A 17,220-nucleotide genomic window follows, 5' to 3' on the forward strand; every position below is an offset into this window, starting at 1 on the left:
AAACGATCAGCTGTCACTCCTCGTCTAAGCGTCTTGGGCACAGTGGTGAACAAGGTAAGACGTTGAAACACAGCCAGAACAGATCCACATAATACAAAACATAAAATGATCTACTGACAACCAGGGGCAGAAACGGCAGAGAATATAAGGGAAAATGGAACAAGCGACAGCTGTGGGAAATCAGCTTGTGATCAGTGCGCAGCTGCGTAGAATCAGCACTAATTGACCAGGTCACAAGCTGCAGAAAAAGACAGGACAAACACAGTCAACAGTGTAAAGCCAATGATGCACCCTGAACCGTGACAGAAATGGTCCAATAAATTTGGGTCCCAGTTTACGTGGGGGAAGTCCTGGGAACACAACCAGACCTTCTGAACACACATGTAAAGTGGGGGCTTAGTATGGTGATGGTCCACCAACACCTTGTTCCTGTCGCCAGTCCGAGTGAGGGCTTCTCTGGCGATCATCCACATACGGAGGCATCTCTGAATGAACGCATGCACTGACGGAACCATGAAGTTGGATTCTTGGGAGGGGAATAAGGGTGGCTGGTAGCCTAAACAGCACTGGAAGGGAGACAAACATAGACGAGACAAGGAGGGAGTTATGCGCGTATTCGATCATGGTTTATCTGGAACTCCAAGATGGCGGTTAAGCAGATAACACACAGCGCAAGACCCTCTCCAGATCCTGGTTGGCACATTCGGCCTGACCGTTAGTGTGCGGGTGATACCCGGAGGAAAGACTCGCAGTCGCCCCCAACTGTCGACAGAACTCTGTCCAAAACTTATGCATAAATTGGGGACCCCTGTCCGAGACCATGAATGCAGAAAACGTGGTCTAAGACAACAATCGCTGTCTCCCTCGCTGAAGGCAATTTGGGGATGGGACGAAAATGAGCCCCCTTCGAGAACGTGTCCAACATAGTGAAGACTAACGTATTGCCACTAGACGGAGGTAGGCCCGTAACAAAGTCCAAAGCTATGTGTGACCAGGGTCTCAAAGGGACAGGCAGCGCCAGGAGTAGCACTGCCAGGGGTCGATTGGAGCCCTTGCCCGCAGCACAAACTGAACAGGCCGACACGAACTGACGTGCGTCCCGCGTCATAGACGGCCACCAAAACCGCAGCTTGATTAAACTGCACGTGCGAGTCACTCCTGGATGGCAAGCTAGTTTGGATGAGTTGTTTGTGCCGGAATTCCGGCACAAACAACAGGCTCTCAGGGCACCCTGCGGGAACTGTGACGTTGCGCAGTGCAGTGCGGACATGGTCGCGCTCGTCTGGGAGAAGATCAGGATGTCGGTGAGGTAAACAAATACAAACCGGTCGACCATTTCTCTGACCACGTCATTGATGAGTGCTTGGAAGACCGCCAGGGAGTTAGAAAGCCCAAAAGGCATGACCAAATATTCAAAGTGCCCCATGGGGGTGTTAAAGGCAGTCTACCATTTGTCCCCCTCCCTAATCCGAACTAGGTGATAAGCATTGCGGAGGTCCAACTTCGTAAAGATGGTCGCCCCCTGCGAGAGTTTGAAGGCCATCAATAGCAAAGGATAGCGATTCTTCACCCTGATGTCATTAAACCCCCGATAATCTATACAGGGGCGCAGTGATCCATCCTTCTTCCCCACGAAGAAGAACCCCACCCCAGCCAGAGAGGAAGAGGGCCGGATGATGCCAGATACCTGAAAATCATGAATATATTTCTCCATGGCCTCCCTCTCAGGTCTGGAAAGAGAGTAAAGCCGCCCCCCTAGGCGGAGAAGTACCAGGTAACAGATCTATCGCACAGTCGTACGGGCGCTGCGAGTCGGATGATGCCAGCTACCTGATAATCATGACTATATTTCTCCATGGCCTCCCTCTCAGGTCTGGGAAGAGAATAAAGCCGTCCCCTAGGCGGAGAAATACCAGGTAACAGATCTATCGCACAGTCGTACAGGCGGTGCAGAGGAAGATATGAAGCTCGGGACTTACTGAAAACCGCTCTCAAGTCATGGTAAGCCTCTGGTACATTCGCCAGCTCACCGGCTCCTCCTGCAACACAGAACAAGATATAACAGGGGAAAACGCAGAACTCAAACATTGGGATAAACAGGAAGGGCTCCATGCCAACACAGAATTAAAAGCCCCGTCAATGTGAGGATTATGCTTGACCAGCCAGGTGTGTCCCAGAACCACTGGAGCTGAGGGAGAGTGAATAAGGAGAAAGTGTATCCAGCCAGTCCGGTATCCATAAAATCGCCCTAAGCTCCCGAATCGATCAAAGTTGACACCTGATGAGCAGCTCCATTAACCTGTAATAAGGCTTGAAGAATGGAACGACCACCAGAGGGCAGCCGAGTGTTAGTGACACTCACCCTACGCCCTCCTTATACTGGCAAGTGGCGTCCCTTCACAGGACAAGAGACTGGCATATGCCCCACCTCCCCGCATAGGGGGCACAGATGGTTGGCCAGACGATGGCACCGCTCAGTGACAGTCAGCCTGCCTCTCCCAATCTGCATGGGTTCCTCCTCAGGCAAGACAAGACACTGAGAAGGCACCTCACCCTCCGCTCCAGATGTCGAGTTGGAGTAGAGCTTGTTAGAGGACCCGCCCCTCCGATGCCGGGAACAGAGCATTATCCGGTTGTCAACGTGGATGGCGAGGTCGACTAATCCGTCAAGGCTGGGGGGTAATTTGAGAGAGTAAATCTTGTCTTTGATGTTGTCGGCCAGCGCATGAAAGAAATGATCCCACTGCGCCTTAGCAGTCCATCCACATGACGCAGCGAGAGTGCGGAACTTAAAATATTCAGAAACGGACCGTCCGACCTGTTGCAAAAACGATAAAGCCCGCGCTGCCTCCATCCCCAGAGCAGAGCGGTCGAAAACCTTGCGGAGCTCCGCCGAGAAATCCGTAAAGTAGCTGCAACACTCTTGGTCATTGTTTTACATGACCGTGTCCCACTCTCTCGCTTGTCCGATTAGGAGTGTGATGATGAACGCCACTCTAGATCGCTCCATAGGAAAACAGGAGGGCTGGAGTGAAAAAGTCAAAGAACACTGTGACAAAAATTAGCGGCATGAGTTGGGCTCACCAGAGTATGGACAGGTGGGTTAGGGCGCGGTCCCGCACGACGGAGAATGATCACTTCAGGTTCGTCCGGAGGTAGTACTGTAGGGGCTGCCGGGTGGCTGATCTGGAACTGTTCGAGCCGTTCTGTGAGCTGGGTTAGCTGGACAGATAGCTCCGTAAAAGCGCGATGCGAGGTGGCAAACTCCTCCTGCTGCCGTCCCAGCAGGACGCCTTGCTGCACGAGGATGCGTTGAATATCTGCTTCCTCTGCTGAGTCCATGATTGGTCAGTAGATTCTGTCAGGGGGATCTGAACAGAGGACTCAAACGCAGAGGTAAGGTGAACAGAGTTTATTAGAACTTAGAGAATACAACCTCAAGAGGATCTCCAGAGTTGTCCGTAATGCTCCTTGGACACACAGGCTGAGAAGACCAACTCTGAAGCAGCGCCCCCCTTGGACGGGGAACTAGGCGAGAGAGAGAGAACAGCCAGGAAACGATCAGCTGTCACTCCTCGTCTAAGCGTCTTGGACACAGTGGTGAACAAGGTAAGACATTGAAACACAACCAGAACAGATCCACATGAAACAAAACCTAAAACGATCTACTGACAACCAGGGGCAGAAACAGCAGAGAATATGAAGGAAAACGGAACAACCAACAGCTGTGGGAAATCAGCTCGTGATCAGTGCGCAGCTGCGCAGGATCAGCACTAATTGCCCAGGTCACGAGCTGTAGAAAAAGACTGGACAAACACAGACAACAGTGAGAACCCAATGATGCACCCTGAACCGTGCCACAATGAAGTATTCAAAACAAAAACAATCAAAAATTCACAAATGATTCACCAATATTTAATCTCCCCAGGTGCTGATTTTAATGAAGATGAGGAATTCTTTGGTTTTGAAATACAAACATTTCGCAGATACTTCCCTCCAAGCTTTGGGTTTAAGCAGATGGATGTGAAAGGAAAAGTTAGGTGAATAGCTTCTCTTTCTGTAACTATAAAGTAAGAAATAAATCCATAATATGTGACAGTGTAAGGCAAAAAAGTGTTCACTTTTATAATATTATACATAGTTATGACAATTTAAAATGTTTCCATTTTTTTAAACAGTTTTAAGTGTTAGTGTTTACAAAGATTTTGTATAATGCTGTAATGGCACTCTGTCTTTCTTCCAGACACACAATCCATTTACCCCACTCTATCACAACATGGGAGATCCAGGGTCTCAGCTTATCTCCATCCCATGGTAATTTTCACCTTTCACTGGTATCAAATTTAAGTTCAATCCACCAAAGAACTAAACTGTTTACTTTTATTATTTACAGGATTTTGTGTGACAGAGCCTGTTGACCTTCCTGTATTTAAGCCGGTCTTTATATCCTTGAGGCTTCCCTATTCGGTCAAACGCTTTGAACAACTGTCTATAGTTGTGGTGATCTTTAACTATGGAAAGATAAAAAGAGAGGTTTGTTTTAAAAAAAAATCAACAAATTTACTCCATTATCATACCACTTTGACAATAATAACTGGCATTTACAGAAGATAAATTTTACTACTGGATAAACTTAATATTTATATTTATTATAAAATGAATTAATTCATTGAAACTGTAAAAAGTTACTTTTGTTACCTCAAGTAATTTATTTCCACCTGTCCTTAAAATTGACTTCATTGGTGTAGTCAAGTTGGTTCAGACATATGATAATTGTTTAAAATAAAACCAAATGTAAATCATTATACAAATATTTGTAACATTATACATTGTATATTTTAATACATTAGTAGTCAAATGATTTCTGAGATAGATATATGTTGTTCTTCACTTTCCTGGTCAGCTTGTTGTGCAAATGAAGAAAGTGGATGGTCTTTGTTCATCCGGGTCAGCATCTTCATCTACCACTGTCAGAATCAGTATGGAGCAACAGTCATCTCAAACTGTGACTTTCCCTGCTGTTCCCATAGTAACAGGCCAAATCCCTATCACTATTGAACTTTATGAAGATGAAAAAGAAAAAACTAAAGTGGCTTCTGTTCAAAAGTTGCTCCTGGTCAAGGTAAGGGAAGTGGAATATCAGAAGATCCAAATTTATCTTATATCCTTTGTTGTTTTTAAAACAATTGGATTTCAGTGATCCTAAAATCTATCTTTTGTTTTTCTCTTCATGTCTCAGAATGAAGGAGTGGAAATGAGAGAAGAGCTGACTTATTTTATTAATCTGGATGGTGAGATTGTTAGCTTTCATTTAATCACCCAGTCACACTTTTGAATACTGTTCTGTAGTTACTCATTTATTCCTGTGTTGTTAGTCTTTAATACTAGAAAACTTCCTAAGTGTTACCGATCACCTATTACAGAAATACAAATATTTGGCTTTTTGTTTGTTATATACGTATTTATACACATGTATAAATACCTGAACTCTGCTCATCAGGTAGAAGTGGCCGGCAGTTGTTTATCGATGGATTTTTCCCAAACAACACTGTTCCTGAAACTGATGTCAACTTGTTTGTCAAACTAGAAGGTCCAAAGCAACATATTTTTAAAACTTAGTTGTTGTGAATGCTGTCAAATTCTCCATTTTTGATATTTATTTTTTTATTATCACTTTTGGGGTAAAGTCAACACCATATTTATTGTATTATCTTAGATTTAACTAAAATCTTTTGAATGCAGAAGTAGTATTTGTCCAGTCAACTGCTGTTCAGTTACTCTCACCATCCAAAGTGGAAAATCTGATCCAGGCACCGAAAGGCTGCGGAGAGCAGACTATGATCTTTATGTCTCCAACTGCCTTGGCAGTCCGCTACATAGACAAAACTCAGTGCTGGCTGAAACTGGGAGCAGGATCCAGAGATAAAGCATTGGATTTCATTGAGCAAGGTTTAGTGTTTTAGTTGTTTTTTTTTAAATGTAAAAAAAAAAAAAAAAAAAAAAAAAAAAATATATATATATATATATATCATTTTTTTTAAATGACAGTCCAATGGACCTTAGGTACATGCTATTTTAACAAAAATGTCAAAACGCAATCTTTTAAAAATAATATTTACATTTTTCATTAAAGGGGTCATATGATGGTTCTAAAAAAACATTATATTGTGTATTTGGTTTAATGCAATGTGTTTACGTGGTTTTAGGTTAAAAAAAAGTAATGATTGTAAATTATTGTGTAATAATGAAAAATTATTGTAGCTCCTCTATGCCCTGCCTTTCTGAAACGCATCGATTTTTACAAAGCTCGTCGTTCTGAAAAGTGCGGTGTGCTCTGATTGGCTAGCGATCCAGTGCATTGTGATTGGCCTGAAATCATATTATACCCTCATACCCTTACCATATTTGAAACATCAGGTCCCAAAGCAATAATGACAGGTGATAATGTTGGTTTCTACCTTATTATCAATTCGAGCCCAAATCTGATCCGGAATATGCAGATGCCCAAGCTGATCTATCAACTTTGCCAGCATGACTGGACCATATCGTATCAGATTGGTAAGGGTTTATTTCATTGGGGACATAATTATGGATTATAATGACTTATACTGTCTTTTTACGCGTCGTGCCGCACTATGGGTGTGAGAACTATGTAAACATAAAACTATGTCTGCATTTGTGATCGTAGAAATGACAAGCAAGCACTACTCTATACTGCTCAAAACTCGCGTTTGAATAGTCAGTAGCAAATTCTTAAAATATGAAACCATACTTACAGGCTGTGTGAGTCAGAAGCGCCAGAATGTATATAAAGCGTCATGCATGATGACTTTTTAAAATCAGCCTTTGTGCACAGCCGGCCTTGTACTCTCGCAGGTTCTGGAAACAGTCGTCCGAAAAATGCACAGCACACAGTCAAAAATTGTGTCCTCTTTTGGAAGGCCAAACAAAGTAGTTTGGATTTCGCAATGAAAAACACAGCGTCTCAACAACATGGCGGCGCCGGCTGCAACAATAATACAGCCAGAATAAAAGTTACACCTTCTTTCTTTGTGTATTCATTTGCGCGGTGTTATGAGACTCTGCCCCCACACACGGACGTAGATTTGTGGGGGCGTGTTTAAATGAAGCGTTTTAGGAAGGTGTGGCTGAGCCTTAACTTTTATAAAGAATATCTATTTGGGTTTGAGGCTTTGAGCTTTGTAAATATGCAAATATTATACTTGCACTAATAGCTACATAACACACTAAAGAAAAAGGAAAACAATAAATCGCATTATTAGACCCCTTTAAGAAAATTATATGGGGTTTGAAATAAATGTGAAAAATTAATAACTGAATTTTTATTTTGGGTGAATTTTTTTGTACACCCAAAATATAATTTAGTTCTTGACTAAGGCCTATGATTTAACACAATTTGATTGCATCAAGCTGTACCCTGCTCTGACTCTAAATGTTTGTGGCATCACATTTTATCCTGGCAGGTTATGAGCGAATTTTAATGTTCAAAAAGCCTGATGGATCCTACGGCGCTTGGCAAGACCATCCGACAAGTACCTGGTAAATTTGATGTGCATTAAAATGTGATGGTAAATTTTATCCCAAAAATGTGACTTTTGTGCAATTCATTGCTGCACTTACCACATCCTATATTTATTTTTGCAAATAAAATGTTGGAGTTGTTTATTTTAAATCCCAACCTATTAGAAGTAATATATGGCTTCTCACTTCTCGTAGGTTGACTGCGCTGGTGGCGAAAGTGCTGTCCCTTGTTGCAGAAGGACAGATAGGAACTCTTAAACAGCAAAATTCAACGGAAAAGTTGATATCCCAGGAGGACATCCGCCAAGCAGTCACATATCTGATTGGAACACAGAAATCAGATGGCTCCTTTACTGATGCTAATCCAGTCATACACAGGGAAATGCAGGTCTGCCTTCCATCATTTTCCAGTAAACCATGGGGTTTTGCAAAAAAAACTTTACTATGTCAAACATTGCAAAATAGTATAAACAGGAATTGTATTCCTGTGGTACTGCAATAAATGTGCTGATATTCATTGTTTCTGTTGTAGGGAGGAATTAGAGGAGTTGAGCAAGATGCCTCTTTAACAGCTTTCATCACGATAGCCCTCTATCATTCCCTCCCTTTCTTGGGCAGAGAATTAACTGATGTGGTAAGAACCAGTGATAGTATCATTTACACTGGTCTCAAAAATATTTGAACACTGCAAAGTTTCTCGGTGGAACACAAAACCCTGAATGCAAAATGTGAGGGAAACACACACGCACGCACACGCACGCACACGCACGCACACGCACACGCACACGCACACGCACACGCACACGCACACGCACACGCACACACACACACACACACAAATATATATATATATAACTTTCCATGAAGCCCATGCTTACAGTATAATGAATTATAGCCCCAATTATACTTACTGTACTGTATATAAGTATTACTATTCTATAAATATATTTACGAAGACGCATTAAGCCCTATACAATATTATTCAAACAGTTATAGTGACATTTATATTATTTGTATGATTACTTATAAGTCATTGATTTGCTTTTTCAAAGGGCAATTATCAAATATCAAAGTTACACTTGCTTGCAGTTCCAATTAGATGCATCAATTATGTATTTTACTGGCTAATGTTTACATTAGAGTTCATGAATGGTTATGTTGATCTGTTAAAACCTAAATCTCCTTAGAAATATGGTATTGCTTTGATCAGATTTACAAATAAACAACTTAAAATGTATAATGAGCAAATCTTCATGATTTGTTAATATTTGCTTTAGGAGAATTCCATTCTATTAGGAAAAAGATGTCAATGAAGCATTTATAGGTTAGTAACTCTATTATTGCTTACAATAAATATTTAGGCAAGGCAAGTTTATTTATATAGCACATTTCGTACACAATGATAATTCAAAATGAATTTACATAGAATAAAGCGGTTTTACATAGAATAAATTAAAATAATCAAAACAAATAACAATAAGTAAAACAGTTTAGAATAAAAAAAAAAGAAAGTAAAATACAGTGCAAACAGTCAGACGAACAGTGGCACAGTGCTCATTCAGTAAATGCAGAGCTAAATAGATGTGTTTTGAGACTGGATTTGAATGTGACTACTGTAGGAGCACATCTGGTATCCTCTGGAAGCTGGTTCCAACTGTGGCTGGCATTGTAGCCAAAAGCAGGCTCACCATGCTTAGAGTGAACCCTTGGTATTTCTAGTTGATGTGATCCTAATGATCTGAGTGCTCTGTTGGGTTTATATGCATTGAGCATATCTGCAATGTATTGAGGTCCTAGGCCATTTAGTGATTTATATGCCAGTAATAATACTTTAAAATCAATCCTAAATGTAACTGGGAGCCAGTGTAAAGATCTGAGGACTGGTGTGATATGTTCATATTTTCTGGTTCTGCTCAGAATTCTGGCTGCAGCGTTCTGTATGAGGTGCAACTGTCTTATGGTCTTTTTGGGAAGGCCAGTGAGGAGTCCATTACAATAATCCACCCTGCTGGTGATGAAAGCATGCACAAGTTTCTCTAAGTCTTGACTGGAAACAAAGCATCTAATTCTTGCAATATTTTTCAGATGGTAGTATGCTGTTTTAGTTATTGCTTTGACATGACTACTGTAACGAGTTACAGTTTATATATATATATATATATATATATATATATATATAAAATATATATTTTAACGAATTATAATTAATTATAAATATTTGAATGTTTTAGAATTGACTGTAGCAGAATTAATAGTATCATCACGATAGCCGTATCCGACAGCGTATCTGAAGCATGAATGAAATCTCTCCAATCCTGATTGGTGCTGCGACATGACGTAGTAGATGACGGCTTACCCGGAAGATACAAAGGGACGCCGGCACACACACACATTAGCTTTATTGCTCTTCAGCTAAAGCGCTCTGTGTGAATTGTCTGTCTATTTATTGTTGTCTGTCCTAAGTTACACAAGCAATATGGCAAGCGAGCAGTTTACGGCGTATGTGCATCCGTGTCCACGTTATCTATCGGGCACGGACACACACCAGCTCTGTGTATATTGCCTTTGTGCGCAGCACGCTAGGGCGGCTCTCGAGGGAGCCGCCTGCAGCGAATGTGATAAGCTGCCGCTCAGGGTGTTGCGCTCACGGCTGGCCGTGTTTGATGAGCACGGCCGGGCTCGCGAGCCCCGCGGTTCTGGGCCCGCTGTTGCTGAGGCATCGCGCCGCCGCAGATCGTGGGGCTCGCAGATGGATCTCTCAGAGGGACACGGGACTGCTACGGCATCTTCCCGGTCCTCTTCTGAGGATTCAGAGGTTCTCCCGTCCCGTGCGGAAGCCCGCGAAGCTGCTTCTTCCCGCGAGGCGGAGGACCCGATGTTTCAGTTATCTGGCTCTGAGTCAGATAATTTAAACATCGAGGTGGGTGATGTGGACATTGATCAGCCACTTCACGCGACTGCTCAAGAGGAGCTAGTGGAGGTTCTGACCCGCGCTGTGGCCAAACTAAGAATTGATTGGCCACAAGAAGAATTGCAGATCCAGCCACCAAGAAAACTGGATGAGAGATTTTCTAAGCGCAGGTCTCAACCTCCACTCCGGGGCCTTCCGTATTTTGCTGACTAGCACAAGGAGTTGTGCAAGTCATGGGTGAAACCGTATTCAGCCAGGCTCTCCAACCCCCCAGTACTTGATTTCGCTAACGTGTTGGGGGCGGCTGAGCTTGGTTATGGGACAGTGCCTCGGGTAGAGGAAGCTCTCGCAAGCTATCTTTCTCCCGAGGCCGCATCGTCCCTTAAGGCCCCGGTACTGCCCACTAAGCCATGCCGCGATACATCCGCGCTGGTGCGCAGGGCTTATATGGCGGCTGGGCGGGCTTGTAGCTGCCTGCACACCATGGTGGTGTTGCAGGCCTACCAGGCCGACCTCCTCAAGGAGCTTGATGAGGGTGAGGGTCCCTCTCCTAGGGATATCACAGAATTGAGGAAGGCCACTGACTTGTCTCTAGCATCACCAAAGAGACGGCCCGTGCCATTGGCCGCTCCATGGCTGGTTTGGTGTGTGTGGAGAGGCATTTATGGTTAAATTTGTCGGGGATGAAGGAGATAGAAAAACATTTTCTCCTAGACTCCCCGATTTCACCGTCTGGCCTCTTTGGCGGCGCGGTTGATACCGTCGTCGGGAGGTTTCAGGAGGTTAAAAAACAGTCGGCGGCCTTCCAGCAATACCTCCCTCGTCGTTCTGGCTCCTCGGGGAAGGCTGCCTCTGAAGGGCAGCCTCGGTCGCCTGCCCGCTCCTCGCACCGACAGGTGCAAAAAGAGAGTGTCGCCTCCCGCGCCCCTCCCGAGGGAGCTTGGCAAAGGAGGCGGCGCTCTCGCGGTAAGCCTTCCGAGCCTAAGGTCGATCTGAGAACCGTCCTTCAGGCAAAGAAGCCTTCCTCCAAGCGGTCCTAGTTGCGGCCGGACGCTGAGAGCTACCCCCCTCACCCACCCCCCACCCCCCCATCGAGGTCGCCTCCATCCCGGAGCTCTGTGGAAATCAATGCTGTGTTTCCGGCATCCAGTACGCTTCGGACCTCACTGTTTTCCCGCGCACGCACGCCGCTACAGCCACCTGGTACCAGCCGGTACTTCATAGTTCCCAAGAAGGATGGGGGGTTGTGTCCAATAATAGATGTCAGGCACTTGAATCGGTCTCTGAGGAGATTCAGGTTCAAGATGCTCACAATCCCAGCCATCGTGAGTCAGATCCAGTTAGAGGACTGGTTCATCACGATAGATCTGAAGGACGCATGCTTCCACATTTCCATCCTTCCATGTCACAGGAAGTTCCTGAGGTTCGCTTTCGGGGGCGAATCGTTCCAATATCGGGTTCTTCTGTTCGGCCTAGCTCTCACCCCTTGCACTTTTACAAAGTGCATGGATGCAGCTCTAGCACCCCTGAGGCTCGAGGACGTCAGGGTCCTCAATTACACCAACGACTGGTTGATTCTGACCCAGTCGCGAAAGCTGGCGATTCGGCATCGAGATGTCGTCCTCGCCCACATCCAGAGTCTGGGGTTGAGACTCAACAAAAAAAAAAGAGTGTGTTGACGCCCTACCAGAGGACTACGTTCCTGGGAGTTGTATGGGATTCCACGACGATGCGGGATTCCACGACAGATGTCTCCTGCGCGCGTGGAGTCCATACTGGCAAAGGTCTCCAGAGTGAAGCTAGGCAGCAACCTCACTGTGAAGCAGTTCCAGAGACTGCTGGGGCTCATGGCAGCAGTGTCCAACATCATACCTTTTGACCTGCTACACATGAGACCCCTACAGTGGTGGTTGAGAGCCAAGGGGTTTTCCCCGAGGGGAAATCCGTTCCGTATGATCAGGGTAACGCGCAGATGCCTTCATTCCCTTGTCATATGGAGGAAACCTTGGTTCCTGGGAACCTCATGTTGAGGTTGAGGAACCCCAGCCTCCGCTGTTGAGGAACCCCAGCCTCCGCTGGGGCTGGACGCTATGACACAGACGTGGCCGAGGCTGCGTCTGTACGCATTTCCCCCGATCGCTCTGCTCCGGGAAGTCTTGGAGCGGGTCCGCCGGGAAGGGATCAGCCTACTTTTAGTAGCACCCCGCTGGCCGACCCGGATATGGTTCTCGGACATTGTAGCACTGCTAGACGGCCTCCCATGGCAGGTACCTCTGAGGAGGGATCTGCTGTCTCAGGCAGGGGGCACAATATTTCACCCCCGGCCAGAGCTGTGGAACCTCTGGGTCTGGCCCCTAGCATGGTCAGTGGTTCTTCAGGCCTTCCATCCTCCACCTCATGGGAGGGAAGAAGAGGGGAGACTTCACCTGCTCTGCCCAGTCAGAGCCCTAAGAGTTTATTTGGAGAAGTCTTCTCAGTGAAGGAAGTCAGAACAGTTGTTGGTGTGCTTTGGTTCACCCAAGGAAGGGCTGCCTGCATCTAAACAGACAATAAGTAATTGGATTGTCCAGGCTATAGCCATGGCTTATCAGGTGCGCAATTTTCCTTCACCTATGGCCGTGAGGACGCATTTCACCAGGAGCATGGCCTCCTCGGTGGCCCTCCTTTCTGGCGTCTCGCTTCAGGAGATCTGCGAGGCGGCCGGGTGGGCCACCCCGCACACCTTCATACGTTTTTACAGTCTGCAACTCCCCTTGACGCCTGGCGCCAGAGTGCTTGCGTCCTAAGTGTGCCTGGTCTCCCAGCTTCACACCAGGGCGGGCGTGATTAAGGTGTGGCATAGTGGGTATTACGTTCCCCATAGTGTCGTCACGACAACGACGCAGTGCGAGTTCCCTCGAAGGGGAACGTCTCGGGTTACGACTGTAACCCTTGTTCCCCCGAAGGGAACGAGACACTGCGTCACGTCGCCACACCTATCGCAGGCAGAGCGCTTGCTTCATTGAAAAAGAGCTAATGTGTGTGTGTGCCGGCGTCCCTTTGTATCTTACGGGTATGCCGTCATCTACTACGCCATGACGCAGCACCAATCAGGATTGGACAGATTTCATTCATGCTTCAGATACGCTACGCTGGGGCATTCCCCATAGTGTCGTCACGATGACGACGCAGTGTCTCGTTCCCTTCTCGGGGAACAAGGGTTACAGTCGTAACCCGAGACGTTTCTCCAAGGTGCTTTTTGTCTGCCACTCTTCTTCCTGACTTTCACAGGAGCAATATCATCAATTAAACTTTTACCTTTTGAGTTAAAAGAATTAAGAAGAAAATCAACAGAGTCAGCAGATATGCTTGGTGTTAAAGATATAGCCTTCATAAATAGTACACTAGTATTCTCATTTAAGCATCTCAATTTGACAGACACAAATCAAGGTAATAATAGATCCACGGGAAGAAACGCCCGGAAATGACAACCAGGTCAAGTCAAGACAAGTCAAGACTTCGCACTGCTGTGGTGCATGGAAGTGGTTTATATGTGTGTGTGAACGAGATGCAGGTGTGTGTAATCAGCGCAGTGCAGGTGTATGGTATAATCAGTCCAGGGAAATGCATCATGGGAAATGTAGTCCGTGATCACCCAGGGGGTGCATGGCTAATCGTGACAGGGACCATGTACATGCTGAGTCAGATCAAAAGTTTTTAAAACAGTTTTGATTTCTTTTGCCATATTGGTTTCTGCACTATGTGAATGTTAAAATCTCCAGCAATGGCAAAACAGTCAAACTCTGAGGAAATTGTTGATAACAGCTCTGTAAAGTTCTCGGCAAAGGCTAGAGAGTATTTTGGAGGCCTGTAAATAATAATAAGTAAAATGCGTGGAGCACCTTTTGACACAATACCCAGATATTCGAAAGACGGGATTTATAAGAAAACAGCGGCAATTCATAACAATATAGTCACATGTTTGACATAATACATATTAATTACTTAAAAGTCATTGTAACTACAATATAATAACATTATAGCAATGCAGGCTGCATCGACCTCAGGGGGTTAACTACATTCTCTATAGAATTTTAATTGGTTGCACATTTTATCATAGAAACGACGCACAAGTCTAATCACACTTTTGAACCTACCTACAGTGATTTGCATGCCATTCATACTTATAAAAGCCCAGAATGCACTATGTATACAGTTAATTAATTGCCTGGTTCTATGTTTCGGTGTGTGGGGGTCAGAGTACCGGCATCATGTGAGAAGTGGCTGTACGGCATTTGCAAGTCTTATCACATTTTTGGAGTGCACTGGTGAACACGCCTACCTATGGTGATTCATGCTCATACTTATAAAACCTCAGAACACGTGATGTATACAATTAATTAATAGCCTGATTCTATGTTTCGGTTTCGGGGTCAGATTACCAGCATCATGTGAGAAGTGCCAGTACGCAAGAAAATGTGAGGGTACGCTACAGATTTTAAATATAGAAGTGCACCGGTACGGCACTGATTAAGGTATAAGGATACCGGTATGGCACTTCAAGCACTGATTAAGAGCAAGTGGGTGTTTGAATCTAGATTGTGATATTTTAATGATTAATCATGCAATTTTATAGTTTTATTGTTTTTGTGCTGAATTTAGATCGCTTTTGTAGTCTATTGAGATAATAAAATATAGAAATCCCTTAATTTCTCTAAAAGAAATTAACCAAATTTAACTTGAACGTTGACTCCCTTCGAAATTCACTCCCCTGGCTCCGTGTAACCCCCCATTACAAGCCCTGCTCTCAATGACAAATGTGGAAAAGTTAGTTCCTGCATTCATGACCTCAAGGCTAGATTATTGTAATAATCTACTGGGTGGTTGCCTTGTACACTTAATAAACAAACTCACGCTGGTAATTGCTTACAAAGCATTGAATGGTTTAGCTCCCCAGTACTTGAGCGAGCTCTTAACCCATTATAGTCCTTCAAGTGTATTGCAATCTCAAAATTCTGGCCAGTTGATAATACCTAGAATATCAAAATCAACTGCTGGTGGTAGATCCTTTTCCTATTTAGCACCAAAACTCTGGAACAGTTTTCGTGGCATTGTTCAGGAAGCAGACACACTACAAACTAAACACATTGCTTTAACTTGGCATACACATTGCACATTATCAATTTCTATAATTCAAGTCATGTAAAATGATTATTTGGCTGCATAAATTAGGTCAGCCGGAACCGGGAAAACTTCCCATAACATCTTGATGTACTTGTTACATTATAAGTAGAATGGCATTTACACTAATATTAGTCTCTCTGTTTATCCCAAGTTTTACCGTAGTCAGCCAAGTCCGGGCCATATTCAGATGAGATGAAGTTGACTTGACTTTACCCTACTTTACAAATACTGTACATTCATGGAACCATATGACTGACTAATTAAGTCTTATAAATCAGTGTATAATGGATTATGATCATGTACATTGAGAAAGCAAATGCATGACTTATAAGTAATTATAAAAAACAATATAAATAACTATAACTGTTCTTATAATGCAGCATAGGTCTTAATATTAGGGGTCCCCTTTCAGTCGGTCACGTTCGACGTACCAGTGTACTGGGATCGTGTCAGAGAGCCCCAATTATCTTCGAGTGTAAACAGAATGAGCCGATGCATCTCGCACTCCGCCCTGCAGCACGGGTATAAATAGTAAGCAGATGCAAGCACCAGTTGTCTTTCGCTTCGGAGCTGAACAGATCTTCATTATGCAGTCTCTGAGAGTGTTGAATTCAACGAGTGTGTCGAGCATTCTTCAGGAAGAAGCATCTCCAGCAGTATTGGTGTCGAGGGAATCTTCAAAGAGATCGCTATTTTAATAACAGCCGAGTGAGTTAATTCCTGAAAGAGCAAACACGGGTTTGACTAATGTCATATCACCCGTGTGTTTCTGGATGCGGTCGTTCCTTGGCGCAGGCTAATGGTCACGAACACTGCATCACAAGCCAGGGTATTCAGCACGCTGAAGCAGCGATTCTCAGACAATCTCTGTGTAATGATCTCCTATACCTTAAACGAGGTGGGTCCCCTTGCCTATGCCTCGATCTAGTTCCTCTTCTGGCCAACCCCATAAAAGGGCTATTTGGACGAATAGCCAGGGTGACTTGAGGATAACAGTGAGGGCTTCCCCGCCCCGTACCCAATCCCTGTGGGTCCCTCACTCCTCACAAACACCACAAGCCGTGGAGATTTTGATTGATCTCACTGGCTCCTCTCATGACCGGACAGTCATTTCATTTGGTGCTCCCCCTGCCGAGCAGACGACAATCGCAGCATTGGAAGGTGAGCTTGAATCTGTGCTGTCCCCTTCTGGGAGAGTAGCGTTACGTGAGCCTGATCCAGAATTGATGGCTATGCTTTCCCGGGCCATCAGGATAGTCGGGCTTGATTGGAAACCAACCTTTGAGGTTGGACGATTGTTATATAGGGGTGGCCGTGCTGGTTCTCAGGGCTGCCCCAGTGCCTTTCTTTCCAGAAGTGCACAAGGTTACCAGGTCGTGGACGACACCTTTTTCCTGCCAGAAACAGAGCTGGTACCTCCTCCCCCTCACTACCCTTGACGGTGGTTCAACCAAAGGGTACGTGGGTATTCCTCCAGGTTGAGCGGTCTGTCGCAATGCAATTGTGCTGGCGACTGCTACTTCCTGGAGGGGTAATCCACATCTTCCATCCAAGGCCTGTAAGTTCTTGTCCGTTCTCACGGGCAATGCTTACAGAGCATGTGG

General features: G+C 44.9%; 1 protein-coding gene across 1 annotated transcript in view; it reads left to right on the top strand.

Moving 5' to 3' along the window:
• Window positions 1-17,220, top strand: part of LOC143718159 (complement C4-like) — a 106,958-nt gene that overhangs the window by 68,754 nt on the left and 20,984 nt on the right. Inside the window, exons 18-27 of the mRNA XM_077209233.1 lie at window positions 3,929-4,040; window positions 4,244-4,314; window positions 4,394-4,533; window positions 4,904-5,122; window positions 5,240-5,291; window positions 5,501-5,590; window positions 5,743-5,949; window positions 7,485-7,560; window positions 7,738-7,930; window positions 8,075-8,176. Of these exons, the coding sequence (XP_077065348.1) occupies window positions 3,929-4,040; window positions 4,244-4,314; window positions 4,394-4,533; window positions 4,904-5,122; window positions 5,240-5,291; window positions 5,501-5,590; window positions 5,743-5,949; window positions 7,485-7,560; window positions 7,738-7,930; window positions 8,075-8,176 (1,262 nt within the window). The remainder of the gene's footprint in view (window positions 1-3,928; window positions 4,041-4,243; window positions 4,315-4,393; window positions 4,534-4,903; window positions 5,123-5,239; window positions 5,292-5,500; window positions 5,591-5,742; window positions 5,950-7,484; window positions 7,561-7,737; window positions 7,931-8,074; window positions 8,177-17,220) is intronic.

This window comes from Siphateles boraxobius, unplaced genomic scaffold (genome assembly GCF_051911475.1).
Source record: "Siphateles boraxobius isolate OS27281-9 unplaced genomic scaffold, OSU_SipBor_1 12, whole genome shotgun sequence".
NCBI classification, from domain to species: domain Eukaryota; kingdom Metazoa; phylum Chordata; class Actinopteri; order Cypriniformes; family Leuciscidae; genus Siphateles; species Siphateles boraxobius.